The sequence below is a fragment of the Heterodontus francisci genome, chromosome 27, assembly GCF_036365525.1.
Source record: "Heterodontus francisci isolate sHetFra1 chromosome 27, sHetFra1.hap1, whole genome shotgun sequence".
Classification (NCBI taxonomy): domain Eukaryota; kingdom Metazoa; phylum Chordata; class Chondrichthyes; order Heterodontiformes; family Heterodontidae; genus Heterodontus; species Heterodontus francisci.
The window spans coordinates 40,572,021-40,586,764 of record NC_090397.1 but is presented as its reverse complement, the minus strand read 5'-3'; the positions used below and the strand labels follow the sequence as shown (position 1 = coordinate 40,586,764).

The following is a 14,744-nucleotide window of genomic DNA, read 5'->3' as shown; positions in this document are numbered from 1 at the left end:
CTGCCTGATGGACCGGTGGTCAAAGGTGTTTTCCCGCAGAAACTGCTCCACGAAGGATAGGTGGTACGGCACCGCCCAACTGCACGGCGCGTTCCGCGGCAATGTGACCAGGCCCATCCTTTGCAACACCGGGGACAGATAGAACCTCAGCACGTAGTGACATTTGGAGTTTGCGTACTGGGGATCTACACACAGCTTGATGCAGCCGCACACGAAGGTGGTCATCAGGATGAGGGCCACGTTGGGTACATTTTTCCCGCCCTTGTCCAGAGATTTGAACATCGTGTCCCTCCGGACCCGGTCCATTTTAGATCCCCAGACGAAGCGGAAAATGGCTCGGGTGACTGCCACGGCGCAGGAGTGGGGTAAGGGCCAGACCTGCGCCACGTAGAGCAACAACGTGAGCGCCTCGCACCTGATGACCAGGTTCTTACCCACAATGGAGAGAGATCGCTGCCCCCACATGCCCAACTTTTGTCGTACCTTGGCTACTCGCTCCTCCCATGATTTGGTGCACGCCCCGGCCCTTCCAAACCATATCCCCAGCACCTTATGGTAATCTGACCTGACGGTGAAGGGGACAAAGGATTGGTCAGCCCAGTTGCCAAAGAACATGGCCTCGCTCTTGCCGTGGTTAACTTTGGCTCCCGAGGCCAGTTCGAACTGGTCGCAGATGCTCATCAGTCTGCACACGGACAACGGATCCGAGCAGAAAACAGCGACGTCATCCATGTACAGGGAGGTTTTGACCTGAGTGCCTCCGCTGCCTGGGATTGTCACCCCTCTTATGCTCGCATCCTTCCTAATAGACTCAGCAAAGGGTTCAATACAGCAAACAAACAAGACCGGGGAGAGAGGACAGCCCTGTCTGACTCCAGATTTGATCGGGAAACTTTCCGATTCCCACCCGTTGATTGAGACTGCGCTACTGATGTTTGTGTAGAGCAGTTGGATCCAATTGCAGATTCCCTCCCCAAACCCCATTTTGGAAAGCACGTCCATCATGTAGGTGTGCGATATCCTGTCAAAAGCCTTCTCCTGGTCCAGGCTGATGAGGCAGGTGTCTACCCTCCTGTCCTGTATGTAGGCGATCGTATCCCTGAGTAGCGCGAGACTATCAGAGATCTTCCTGCCGGGTACAGTACAGGTCTGATCGGGGTGAATCACCAACTCCAGAGCAGACTTGACTCGACTGGCTATGACTTTGGACAGAATCTTGTAATCAACATTAAGCAGTGAGATGGGCCGCCAATTTCTGATTTCTGCCCTCTCCCCCTTCTGCTTGTAAATGAGGGTGATGATGCCTTTTCTCATGGATTCTGACATGCTGCCGGCCAGAAGCATACTCTCGTATACTTCCAGCAGGTCCGGGCCGACCCAGTCCCACAGGGCTGAGTACAACTCGACCGGTAAGCCGTCGCTCCCGGGAGTTTTACTCATCTCGAAGGACTTTGTCAGCTCGTCCAAAGTTACCGGCTTGTCCAGTCTCTCCCTCCTGCTGTCATCTAAGACCTCTGTGATAGATGACAGGAAGGACTGGGAGGCTCTGCTGTCTGTGGGCTTCGCGTCATACAGCCCAGCATAAAAGGATTTGCTGATCCTTAGTATGTCGGACTGCAAAGACGTTACCGAGCCATCTTCTTCCTTCAGGCTGCTGATAACAGAGCTGTCTCTCTGTACCTTTTGGAAGAAGTAACGCGAGCACGTCTCATCCTGCTCGATGGAGCGGACTCTGGACCGGAAGATGATCTTGGAGGCCTCCTTGGCAAAGAGCGAGGCCTGCTGGCTCTTCACCTCTTGGAGGTCCTCCTTGACCTCGACCCCCATTGACTGCAACCGGAGCAGATTTTGCATACTTTCTGGAGTCGGGACATTTCCCTCTGTCTCTCTGTCGCCCTCTGAACACCTTTGTAGATGAAGAACCTCTTGATGTTCTTAATCGCTTCCCACCAGTGAACTGGAGACTCAGAGGGGTTTCACAGTCCTCCAACCTTGGTAATCCCTTTTGAGTTCCTCAACGTTCTCTGGGGTGAGCAGTGTAGCATTGAGCTTCCACGTCCCTCTGCCAATCCTGTAAGTGACAGTCGGCCAGTAAGAGGCAGTGGTCGGAGAAGAACACCGGCTTGATGTCGGTGGATCCGACCGTGACAGCACGGGACACAAACAGGAAGTCAATCCTGGAACGGGCAGACCCGTCCGATCTTGACCATGCGTATCTGCGCTGCGCTCCGTCTGCAGGTTTGCTGAAGACGTCGTGCAGTTTGGCATCTTTAACTGTTTCTATTAGGAATCTGGACGTAGTGTCCAGTTTGCTGTCGTCACTGCCGGATCGTCCAGCCGCATCGATGATGCAGTTGAAGTCACCGCCTAGAATGACCGGCCTGGACGTCACCAGCAGCAGTGGGAGCTGCTGGAAGATGGTCAGCCACTCGCTGCATTGTACCGGGGCGTACACGTTGATCAACCGGAGCGGAGCGTTGTTGTACATCACGTCTGCTACGAGGAGGCGACTGCCCACCACCTCCTTAACTTCGGAAATGGTGAAGTTACCTCCCCGCAGCAGAATACCCAGGCTGGAGGAACGGCAATCATTACCCCCCGACCAGATCGATGGCCCGTGGGACCACCATCGCGACCACTGCCTGTAGGTGCTGAGGTGTGGTATTCCACACTCCTGCAGAAACAGTAGGTCGGCTTTGACCTTGGCGAGGTAATCCAAGGTTGAAACACATCGCGTAGTGGATTTAATGCTACGCACATTAATGAAAGCAATCCTTATACCCATTTTAAAAAATTTGATTATTGCTTCCCATACCATTTGTCCATGCTCGTCCCAGTCCTTCAGGATGTTCCTGCATACCCATCGTGTGCGCAAGCTGTTTCACGTTGGTTGTGCTCAGAAACCCCTCCTGGTTTTTCATGCAGGGTTTGTTCCGCTGAGGTGACATCGGGGGAGTCTTGTAGTCAGCAAGGATTGGGTTGTTCTCTGCTGCTTCCCTCTGTTCCTCCTCGAAAACATCACTGCTCAAGGCCTCCCGGAGCTGAGGTGCGCCAGACGTGTCTATGCTCTCGGTGTCTCGGAGCTGGGATGCGCTGGCCGTGTCATTTGGTGTGGCGCTTTGGGGTTGGGGCACGCCGGGCCCATCACAGCTTCCATTGCCTGGGGGCTGGGATGCTTTATCTTCCATCTCCTTGGAATTCTGCCGCCTCTTTTGAAGGGGCCGTCATTCCAGCATTTCCCCGTCACCTACACTTTTTTTTTTATTTCCAAAATATACTTTATTCATACAAATCTGTAAAAATTACATTCCCAAACAGTTTAAAACAGCATCAAGTCAAAAAATACAAACAGTGCAAAGGTGATCCGTTTCCTACTATATAAGTTGCCTCACAACCCTTCCATTTCACATTTGTCCTGCCAGATACATTTTTACATTATACAGGAGACAGAAATTTTCCCGATACAGGTTGAGGGGTTTCCCATGGATCCAACCCCTCAGTTCAGCTTGGTGGGGGGACCTTACACTGTGGTCTTTCCCCATTGAGCCTTTGCTGCAGCTGCCCCAAGCTTTAGTGCGTCCCCCAGCACGTAGTCCTGGACCTTGGAATGTGCCAGTCTGCAACATTCGGTGGTGGACAACTCTTTGCGCTGGAAGACCAGCAAGTTTCGGGCAGACCAAAGGGCGTCTTTCACCGAATTGATAGTCCTCCAGCAGCAGTTGATGTATGTCTCGGTGTGCGTCCCTGGGAACAGCCCGTAGAGCACAGACTCCTGTGTTACAGAGCTGCTTGGGATGAACCTCGACAAAAACCACTGCATCTCTTTCCACACCTGCTTGAAATGGCTCGGGTGACCGTGGGATCTTTGCAATTCCACAGCAGCCTGTTCTTGGTTCTGCCAGAAACCCAGCCCGCAAAACAAACCCTGAACAGTAACACTAACCATTTCATACCTCACCAAAGGTAAAATGCAAATCCTAGAGCCAATATAAAATAAGACCTGACTAACAGTCATTCCTGGAGAAACAAGGATTTGAGCCTAATGGGGTATATTTGGTTTCAACTAATAATATGAAATTAGTTATGCATGAAATGGCTATTTGCTTGTAACCTACTATTCAAGAGCTCCATCTTGTGGCCAATCCATAGCACAGGCCTGAGTGTAAATAACATGTAGCCAGGATAGCACGGTTCAGTGACTCCTGACAACGCAGCAACCTGCCGACATCAGAGCGCTCCAAGCTGCGCACATGCACAAACGGTCTCCTGCACTCAGTGAAATGCTGCACGTGCGCAGGTTCCGTCTTGCCAGGAATAATCGGCGCATGCACAGGAAAACTCGCTTCTCCCCCACTCAGCTACCTTCTCCCGCTCCAATGGCCGCTCTCCCCAGGCCTCGACGCTTTCTCCCCCTTACCCCCGGCCGATTGTTCCCCACTCCCACCCCACCCCCAGCCACCCCGCACTCCGGCCGCTCGCTCCTTGCTTCCCAACACCCCACCCCCTCCAGCCGCTCACTCCTCGTTTCCCGCCCCTCCCCGCACCATCTGTCTCTCCAGCCGCTAGCTCTAGGCCATGCCACTTCCTTCCTTGGCCACTCACTCCTATGTCGCCCCGTCACCCTTCATGGCCCACCTTGCTTCTTCAGGCGGTACAGTAAGAAACGATTGAACCCGCGAGCGAGTGGCCAAGAGGGAAGTGGCGCAGCCTGGAACTAGCGGCTGGAGGGAGGGCAGAGGGAAAGCAGGGAACGAGCGGCCGAAAAGCATGGTGTGGGGGGGGGCTGGGAGGGGGGAAGCGAGCAGCAGTATCACACCAGAATTCTTTCTTTGTCAAAAAAAATCAGAACAGTTGAGCAGGAGACATCAAAGAAATGATAAAAATGAAGCAATGGATGGGCAGCAGGGAGCGAAGCAGCCGGAGAGTGGGGTGGCATGAGCGGGAAACAATCAGCCAGAGGAGTTGGGGAGTGGGGGGCGGGATGCATGGGAGCAGCGAGGTCTGGAGCGCGCGGCTGAGGAGGGGAGGAAGGACGAGGCCTGGAGAGTGTTGCTGGGGGGTAAAAAGAGCTCCAGCCTCAAAATCTCCCATTCAGGCGCTTCCTCCAGTCGAGTGGGGAGCTGGATATCCGATGACGTTTTAGCGCGCATGCGCGAAGATGGACCAGCTGCTGATACGCAATATCATCCCGTGCACGCGCCACTTAGTCCTGGCAAGATGTAGCTGCGCATGGGCGCATCTTGACGCACTCTGATGATGTCAGTGGGCCGCTACGTTGTCAGGAATCACTTTGTAAAAATAAAGCTGGTTAGACTGCAATTGCAAAGACCAGGTAACCTATATATAACATTTTAAAATGATAAAATAAGATGAGAAATGAATAGAATAGCAACATTTTTAGATCAACAGACTTTATCAACCTTCTGGATCAATTTTATTTAAGATTGATTACAAGCAACACAATCAAATTAAACAAACTGATCCAACTGACACATGATAAATGAATGAGAGTATCAAATTAGAACACATTTCTTCTGAAAAAGACAATACACTCTACAATTCCATGCATCCATTTTGAATATTTCCCTACCAATTTCAGTTATGATCCTGTAGTTTTTTTTTTCAGAAGAATGCAGTGTACCTTTAAGGCTGGAAAAAGAGCCGTACTGCTTTAAGTCAGCAAGCTCTAAAAACTGAGTCAAAGAATGTACTCTCGTTGCCTTGGATACAGCCATTCGGAGACTGCGATTCAAAGGGTGCATTCTCGTTAACTTGGATACAGCCACTCCGACTGAGCATCGAGAGATACATTTGCTACAATTTAATTTTGAACTGGCTTATAGTGAAAACAGACTGTTCCAAGAGAGGACACAGACAGCTGTGTGTTCGCACCTGAAAGAAGAGCTCTCATCCCATTTAAACTGAAGGAAAAGAATTTAGTCTGTTTATTATTCTCTCAAAATTCTAAAAAGTCAAGCCATAACAGAGATCTCTGATAATTTAAACTGAAGGGAAGCTAGACAATCTGTTATCCCTCAAAATTTCTAAAGCCAGATTGATTCTATTGAAAGTGGTTGCGAGTTGTTGATCTACTGTGGTCATCGCTGGAAGAAAGGGGAGTTTGAAACTTTGGGTGTTGGACTGTTTTCCTTTCCTCATCGGACCCTGGAAGATTGCGAGTGGACTTTAATCAGAGGATTGTTCATCGGGAAGTGTAAATTTCCAAGGACTCTAATTTTTTCAATTTTAAATGTTTTTTCTTCATAGTGTTTAAGAATTTAGTTTTTCTAATTAAACAGTTAATTTGTTGATTTAAAGACAACTGGTTTGGTTAGCCTCATTCGGGGGTTAATAGATGGTACAATTTGGCTGGGTCTATCTTTAATTTGGAAAGTTTATGATGATATGTTAGGCGATCTGTGGAGGGACAAGATTGAATTAACAGTGCGTTTCTCCCAACACAATCAGAATCGTATATTTTGATTGGGGGCTTTGACTGCAGTGGTCTGCGTAACAGTTAAAATCGGATTAATTGGGAAGCAAATGTGCTCAATGTATTAAAATGAAAGTTAAGAAGTCCTTTCACTGATCAGGAGCTGATTTTCTGTCACATTGCTTTATTCAGTTTCTTTTACCAGGTATAAAATGGATACAATTCTTTGGTTCAATGTCATTTTATTTTTATCGGATTAAGCTTCTGGGAAGAGCCTTGGGACATTTTCTTACCTAAAAAGGTGCTATATAAATTCAAGCTGTTGTTGTAAGAAATAATAGGACAATTCAGAAGAAGCTATAAATCAGTTTTCCATTCTTCATGATTCGGCATGAGGATTGTCTATCTTTAAAATAATTTGGGTAGATCCAGATTGCAATGACATTAGTAGACTTTGAGAAGGAATTTGCTAAACATGACTGGAAATAGGAAAAAATGACTCTGTAATGGTATATCGTAACTACATCCAACTGTACTTATCATACAGACATCAGTGATATATTTACTGTCCTGAAAAGGGACAGCTGTAGTGAAGTAAGAGCGAAGATTAGTGGTTGTCCATTTCAGGCTACGTGATGAAGTCTTAAATGTTCCACCATAGTCAACTGTATATTCTACTGTTCAAAATAAATACTGATTTTTTTTTCTCCCCCAAGAAAGCAGATTAATCCAAGTACAGAAAAGCATTTGGCTGCCCCACCAACATTATTTATATGTAATCGAGAACTCACTGGCAGGGAAGCAAAAATTAGTCTTTGGGTCTATTTCTTCTGGGATGAGGAAATGCATGTTTCCTGGAATCTGGCACTTGTTCGTCAATAGTCACCCACTGGCCCTGCTCATTTTTTATAAGAACACCTAAGCAGCGAACCCCATCTCCTCTCTTGCGCATCGGAATGGCTTGGCCCATAATACTTTCCAGCATTTTGCTATTCGACAGGCTTATACAGTACAGTTGAAAGTCATTTATTACATCTTCAGTGTAGTATTTGAGGATTTCCTCCTTTGGAATCAGGGGGACACATTCCTCCTTGTGACCATGCTTCCAGTGGTACTTCTGGCAGACTTTACTGCAGTAATATGTAAGTCGACAACGTTCACACGAGCGAAAGTGACACTCACAATATTCCAGTTGATTACAAACAGGTGAAGAGCATATAGTAGGGAATGTTTCTGGTGGTTTGGTTTCTATGTCAGAAATTGTGGATATATACCGAGCTTTATGTTTATAATGTACGTAAGGGTTTTTCTTGTATTCTTCAGGATTCTCCACAGCCATGATGGCTTTTCTAGCGACAAGTACACCTGCCATTTCATATTCATCTTCCTGTGACAAGTACCAAATTATTTGGGGGAAGGAGGATCTATCCCAGGTTTGCTTACAAATAGGAATGTGATAATGCTCTGCCAGGACCAGCCATGCTTTAACAAGCAACCCAAGGTTCAATCTTTGATCAGACATTTTCCAAGCTACTTCTAGGCAGTTAAAGATTTGCAATTGGCACAGATACTTTACGTCATCTTCAGTGCACAAGACAAGGCAATTGTAAAGAATCTTCAAGCACTCTTGCCAGATGAAATGGCGCAAGTGAGTAATTTCACCATCAAAAACAAGCATAATGCCAATATTTGTAACGATTCTGTATCGCTTATCCCACATTCGTCTAACACAAGGCATATAACAAGATATTCGACGCAAGAAACCTAAAGCCTGAAAAAAGGTAGAATGCGAGTGAATCAGCTTCATGCTACCTTCTGCAAAGCATTCATCCACCAGTTCAGACCATGCAATTTCAGCAAAGCGCTGCAAAAAGACATGTGCTTCTGGGTGACATTCCTTGGTTCCGTTAATAGAAATTTTTTCAAATAAATTCAGCATGATAGTATGGAGTTCCGACTGGGCCTCATAGGTGTCTTGTAGAATGAGTCTCATTATGCGTTTAATCAAATTGTCAGTGGAGTCTCCAATCAGCATCTAAAAAGATATCACAAACAGACAGCTTTCAAAACACATGAAAAATTAAATCTGTGAACATCAGCCAGCTCAAAGGGGAAAAATAAATTTTGCTAGGACAGGAAAGGAATCATCAGTTGATTGGACACAACACATTTCCATACACCTTTTTAACAGCTGGTTACATCGCACCTCAGGCACAGACAGACCTTTTTGGACCGTGTATGTCCGTCCTCTTGCCATGTAACATTAGGCACTAACTAAGTTGCGATTTTTTTTTTTAACGAACTTAAAAGCATAGCTACAAAATACAAAGGAAAAGCAGATGGCTTAAACCAATGTTTCTCAAACTGGGGGCCGCAGACCTCTGGCGGTCCGTAGAGATTTTCCAGGGGATCCGCGAAATAGTTGAGCATTAAGCGAAAGAGCAGCGGCTGGAGGCAGGCTTGGTGCAAGGCAGGAGGTGGGAAAGGAAAGTGGCCACCACATGTGCAGCACAGAGTGGGCTGACTGTCTAACCTCGGAGGAGCACTGAGTGTGGCAGGAAGATCACCAGGTAGACTCAGTTACCAAGTTTGATGATGGGCACCAGGTAAGTTCAACCTTGTTCAAGACGGACTTTTTTAAAAACATATTTAAGTACTAACATAAAGAAAGGGTGCCAAACTACAATGAAAGCAAAATACTGTGGATGCTGGAAATCTGAAATAAAAACAGAAAGTGCCAGAAATACTCAACAGGTCTAGCAGCATCTGTGGAGCGAGAAATAGAGTTAATGTTTCAGGTCTGATCTGATGAAAGGTCACAGACCTAAAACGTTAACTTTTTGTTTCTCTCTCCACAGATGCCACCAGAACTGCTGAGTATTTCCAGCACTGTTTTAATGCCAAATTACAAGTTCACCCAGGTATCATGTGTATTATATAACATTAGCAGAGACCTGCAAAACATTTGTGGTCAAATTAGTATCTTAATTACAACAATACCTCTTTAAATGCAGGATTTCCAGTTATTCTTTCACCAAATACATTAATCAAAACTTCTCACTCTGGAAAAAAGGTACACAAAGCTGTCCCCAAGTGTAAAACAGATCTAAGAATATAAATACAAATGTAATCAAAAGGCTGGCCTTGTAACTTGTTTGGAGTCATTGAATATTAAAGTCTCATTAGGAACTGTTTTCTCCTGAGTCAAAAAGGCAGGTTTATATCTGATGGGCTCTTCTGACTTTGGAAAAAGCCACACAAAGCTGTGCATGTGTGAAAACATTGGGTTTAATATAAATTGCAGTTGGCAACTACTACCCTGAAACAATCAAATTTCTCAAAGTTTAACTGAATGCAATAAATGGAATTGGGTTTAAAAATAAATTTCAGTGGCACCAAAAAATAAACACACCCCACGTGGATTACGGCACATATCTCAAAGTTTAATTTAATGTAATTGGGCTTTAAAAATGTACCCCAGTCCTCCACATGTATCACGTGTCCCCACATGCACCAAAGCAGAGGCTGACAAAACATCTCTGGTCAAAGTAGTATCTTTATTACAAAAGCACTTCTTTAAATACAGGATTTCTAGTTATTCTTTCACCAAAGAATTTAACAGAATCAAAACTTCTCACTCTGGAAAAAGCTACATAAAGCTATGCATGTGTAAAAACATTGGGTTTAAGTGGCGCCATAAAGTAAATGCACCCCACGTGGACAATGCTCATATATCTCAAAGTTTAATTGAATGCAATTAATGAATTGGGTTCTTTAAAAATTGCAGTTAGCAACCACTTCACAGAAACATTTTTCACTTCCATCAGTTTAATGCATTACTCTGAAGTACTTCTATAGCTCAGCTGACCAGTCACTGCCTTCCTTAGAAGAATCTTAGCTGCATAAGAGATGTATTAAGAAAAGACCATTAATCCCCTGTAGTTTGCACTGTTGCTGCCTCGCCCTCAAGAGTCTATTTTGCATCTATTCAGCACTCTCGTCTTTCAAATGCAACAAAGCAATTTGCAAAATATTAATCATTTGGTGCAGTTCTGAGAGATAAAGTGGCAAGCATTTTGTGCATAGCAAAGTTCAACAATCTAGTGAGGAGCTTTAAAAATTGCAGCTAGCAACCACTTCTCTGAAACTAATTGCATGGCAGAGATTCGAAGAGCCACACCTGGTTATAAACAGAAGACCTTTACACCTTACTCCAGGTGTCTCGTATCAGAATGATCAAAACATTGTGAACTCAGTAATCCCAGTATCCGAATGTTACAATAAAGTTTTAAAATATCAAATTAACCAACTATCATCCCACAGGTGCAGAACAAGGCCCACAGAACAAAGTGCAAAGCAAAGCCCCATAACTGACAGCAGTTTTGTTTTAAGCAAGTCTCCCCCTGCAGGTTCAGTGAGCAAATCTCTGGCTGGTAATGATTTCCAGAAGGTTTACTCTGTAAATCCAGTTCAGTGGTGTGTGGGTTTCTCTGTCAGTGTGTAGCCCTCTTTATGTTGGTTGGTACGTAGCTCCCGAGGTTGTCCGTCTCCTACTGGATGAGCAGAAATTTCCTCCAATTAAATAATGGGAAGACCGAAGCCTTGCCACTGACTCCATCCTCTCCCTGGGCACTGTCTGAGGTTGAACCAAACGGTTTGCAACTCTGGCATCCTATTTGACCCTGACCTGAGCCCCAACCCCCATCTCCTCTCCATCACAAAGGCTGCCGACTCCCACCTCCATAACATCACTCATCTCCACTCCTGTCTCAGCTCATCTGCTGCTGAAACCTCATCTATGCTTTTGTTACCTCTATCCCAATGCTCTCCTGGCTGGCCCCCACCATCCACCTCCTAAAAACTTGAGCTCATCCAAAACTCTTCTGCCTGTATCCTATCTTGCAACAAGTCCCATTCACCCATCACTTCTGTGCTGGTGGCCTACATTGGCTCCCAGTCCAGCAACACCTCAATTTTAAAATTTTCATTGTTTTTAAACCCTCCATGGCCTCTCCCCTCTCTATCACTGTAAACTCCTCCAGCCCTTCAATCTTCCAAGATCGCTACACTCCTCCAATTTTGGCCTCTTCGGCATCCTAGATTTTCATCACTCCACCATTGGTAGCTGTGCCTTCAGCTGCCTGGGCCTTAAGCTCTGGAATTCCTTCCCTATACTTCTCTGCCTCACGACCGTGCTCTCCTCCTTTTAACTCAATCTTTAAAACCCCTTTGAGCAAGCTTTTAATCACCTGCCCTAATATTTCCTTCTTTGTCTGTGTCCAATTTTGTTTGATAATGCTCCTGTGAACTAATCTTAGGTCAATTTACTATGTTAAAGGTACTATTAAAATGCAAGTTAGTGCTTTTGTGTGTAGCTTTCTCTAGGAAACAATATTTTTCACCTCCAGTTTATTATATTGCTCTGAAGTAATTCTACAGCTTTTGCACTCAGCTGGCCAGTGAGTGCGTTCTCTATAGATTCTTAGCTGCATGAGAAAATATGTAAAAAGAAAAGGCCACTAATCCCATGTAGTTTGTACTGTTGCTAACTCTCCCTGAGGACAAAGATGATTTGCATCTATTCAGCACTTTCATGGGCCAGGCACCAGCCAACAAATAAACCCACCAACAGACACATCCCTTAAAATGACCAATCAAAACAGACCAGACAGACAAAAACTGTATATTGTAGATTATAATTTAGAGGGGGTCCGTCAACAAAAATAGTTTGAGAACCAATGGTCTAAAGCTTGTTGCAGAACTAAGAGAGGTCCAGTTGTTTGAAGATCAACAAACAATACAGGACATACAAAGTGAAAACAAACTTAGATGGAAACTGGGTCATATCACACTTAAAGAGTACTGTGCACAGTTCTAGTCTCCATCTTACAAAAAGGATATAGAGGCACCGGAGAAAGTGCATAAAGATTTACAACAGTGATACTAGAACAATCAGCCAAGACTGAATAGTCTGAGGCTCTTTTCTCTAAAAACGAGAACCATAGAAAAATTACGGCACAGAAGGAGGCCATTCAGCCTGTCGTGTCCATGCCGGCCGAAAATACTAGCTGCCCAATCTAATCCCACCTTCCAGCACCTGGTCCATAGCCTTGCAGGTTGCAGCACTTCAGGTGCATGTCCAGGTACCTTTTAAAAGACTTGAGGGTTTCTGCCTCCACCACCATTCCTGGCTGTGAATTCCAAGCACCCGCCACCCTCTGGATGAAAAAGTTTTTCCTCATGTTCCCTCTAATCCTTCTACCAATTGCCTTAACTCTGTGCCCCCTGGTAATTGACTCCATCCAGGCCCCTCATAATTTTGTACACCTCTAGTGATCTAATTGAGATCTTAATGATTATGAATGGGTTTGATAGGGTAGATGTAAAGATGTTTTCACTTGTGGGTGAGACCAAAACAGGGGGTTATAAATGTAATGGTCACAAATAAATCAAATAGTGAATTCAGGAAAAACTTACCCAGAGTGTGGTCAAAAGGTGGCACTCATGACCACAAGAAGTAGTTGCGGGGAATAACATAGATGCATTCATGGGGAAGCTAGATAAATACATGAGGGAGAAAGAAATAGAAGGATATGTTGACAGGGTGAGAAGGTGGGGTGCGCTGAACAACCTGTTTCTGTGCTGTACTTGGTAGTTCTATGAAACCAGCTGAAAACCATCAATGGATCCTATATACATCAACACTTGATTTAAAAAGGGAAAAAAATACTTTTATATAGCGCCTTTCGTGACCTCAGGAATTCCAAAAGCGCTTGACAGTCACTTTTGTATTGCAGGAAACTAATTATCGTCCACAGCAGTAATATGTTGTTAAAAGCAAAATACTGCGAATGCTGGAAATCTGAAATAAAAACAAGAAATGCTGGAATCACTCAGCAGGTCTGGCAGCATCTTTCCACAGATGCTGCCAGACCTGCTGAGTGATTCCAGCATTTCTTGTTTTTATTATAGTAATATGTTGTTGCTGCTTCCATTCAAAGACGTTAAATCTAGCTCTGGGTGAGTATGACAGCGGGCCGGAGTCTAACCACAGGCCAGGTTCCAGCTGCTTCTTCCCACCCACCGCCTCCATCTAACTCCATGGTCGGCCTACACTCACCTCCAGCCGCTGTTTGTACGGGACTCCACTCCCTTCGTGCTTCAGGTGCAATTCCAGCTCCAGCTTTTCCCCCGCGGCCGCCATTGCCGCTGATTCCAGCGAGTCGAGGAGACTGTGATCAGACATCCCCAGCCTGCCGGTCATTCAGACATAGTCCAGCGACCTCCGGGCCGTCCTGCCACCTACAGGACTGGCAGAACAGTCACACCACAGCCAACTCCACAAAAAGAGCCAGCTCAAGTTCCCAGGCAACTATCACAAATGCAAAATATTGTGGATGCTGGAAACATGAAATAAAGACAGAAAATGCTGGAAACAGTTATGAGTAAAGGTCATAGCTAACTTTCATCTGCTGAGTATTTACAGTATTTTCTGTTTTTATCCCAACCATCTATAGCACATCAAGGAAAATTAACTGATTGTGCCTTTACACGAGGTATACTCCCTATGTGGTAAAAACTGACCTTTTAAAAAATATATAAAATTGCATCCAGTTTACATTTTGGAATCGCTTCTGCAATTTACTTTGACTTCCTCTGCTCCATCTTGAAGGTGGAACTTCAGTCAACAAATCTCAACCTCTATGGATCTATGCACCAATGGGGGGTCAATGGTATGTCATTACCCTCCAGTTTTGTCCTCTTTGGCCTTTCCTTCCTAAAGGCAGTAACTGATTTTAGTTCTACAGGCATCAATGTGTCAATTGTCTATACAACAATAGAGCCAAGGCCAATCTCGTCTTATTTGTCAATTTTTTAATATATTCTTTCACGGGATGTGGACATCGCTGACTCGGCCAGCATTTATTGCCCATCACTAATTGCCCTTGAGAAGGTGGTGGTGAGCTGCCTTCTTGAATTGCTGCAGTCCATGTTCAGTAGGTACACCTGCAGTGCTGTTAGGAAGGGAGTTCCAGGTTTTCAATCCAGCGACAGTGAACGAATGGTGATATAGTTCCAAGTCAGGATGGTGTGTGGCTTGGAGGGGAACTTGCAGGTGGTGGTGTTCCCATGCGTCTGCTGCCCTTGTCCTTCTAGTTGGTGGAGGTCGTGAGTTTGGAAGGTGCTGTTGCAGGAGCCTTGGTGTGTTGTTGCAGTGCATCATGTAGCTGGTATACACTGCTGCCACTGTGCATCGGTGGTGTAGGGAGTGAATATAGAAGGTGGTGGATGGGATGCCAATCAAGCGGGC

At 45.4% G+C, this 14,744-nt stretch overlaps 1 protein-coding gene across 1 annotated transcript; it reads right to left on the bottom strand.

Moving 5' to 3' along the window:
• Positions 1-4,546: 4,546 nt before the first annotated feature.
• Positions 4,547-13,687, bottom strand: LOC137384762 (uncharacterized). Its single transcript, XM_068059189.1, has 2 exons — positions 13,554-13,687; positions 4,547-8,468 (listed from the first exon to the last, which is right to left on the bottom strand). The coding sequence occupies exons 1-2, from the start codon at positions 13,677-13,679 to the stop codon at positions 7,242-7,244; spliced, it is 1,353 nt and encodes a 450-aa protein (XP_067915290.1). The 5' UTR covers positions 13,680-13,687; the 3' UTR covers positions 4,547-7,241.
• Positions 13,688-14,744: the final 1,057 nt, after the last annotated feature.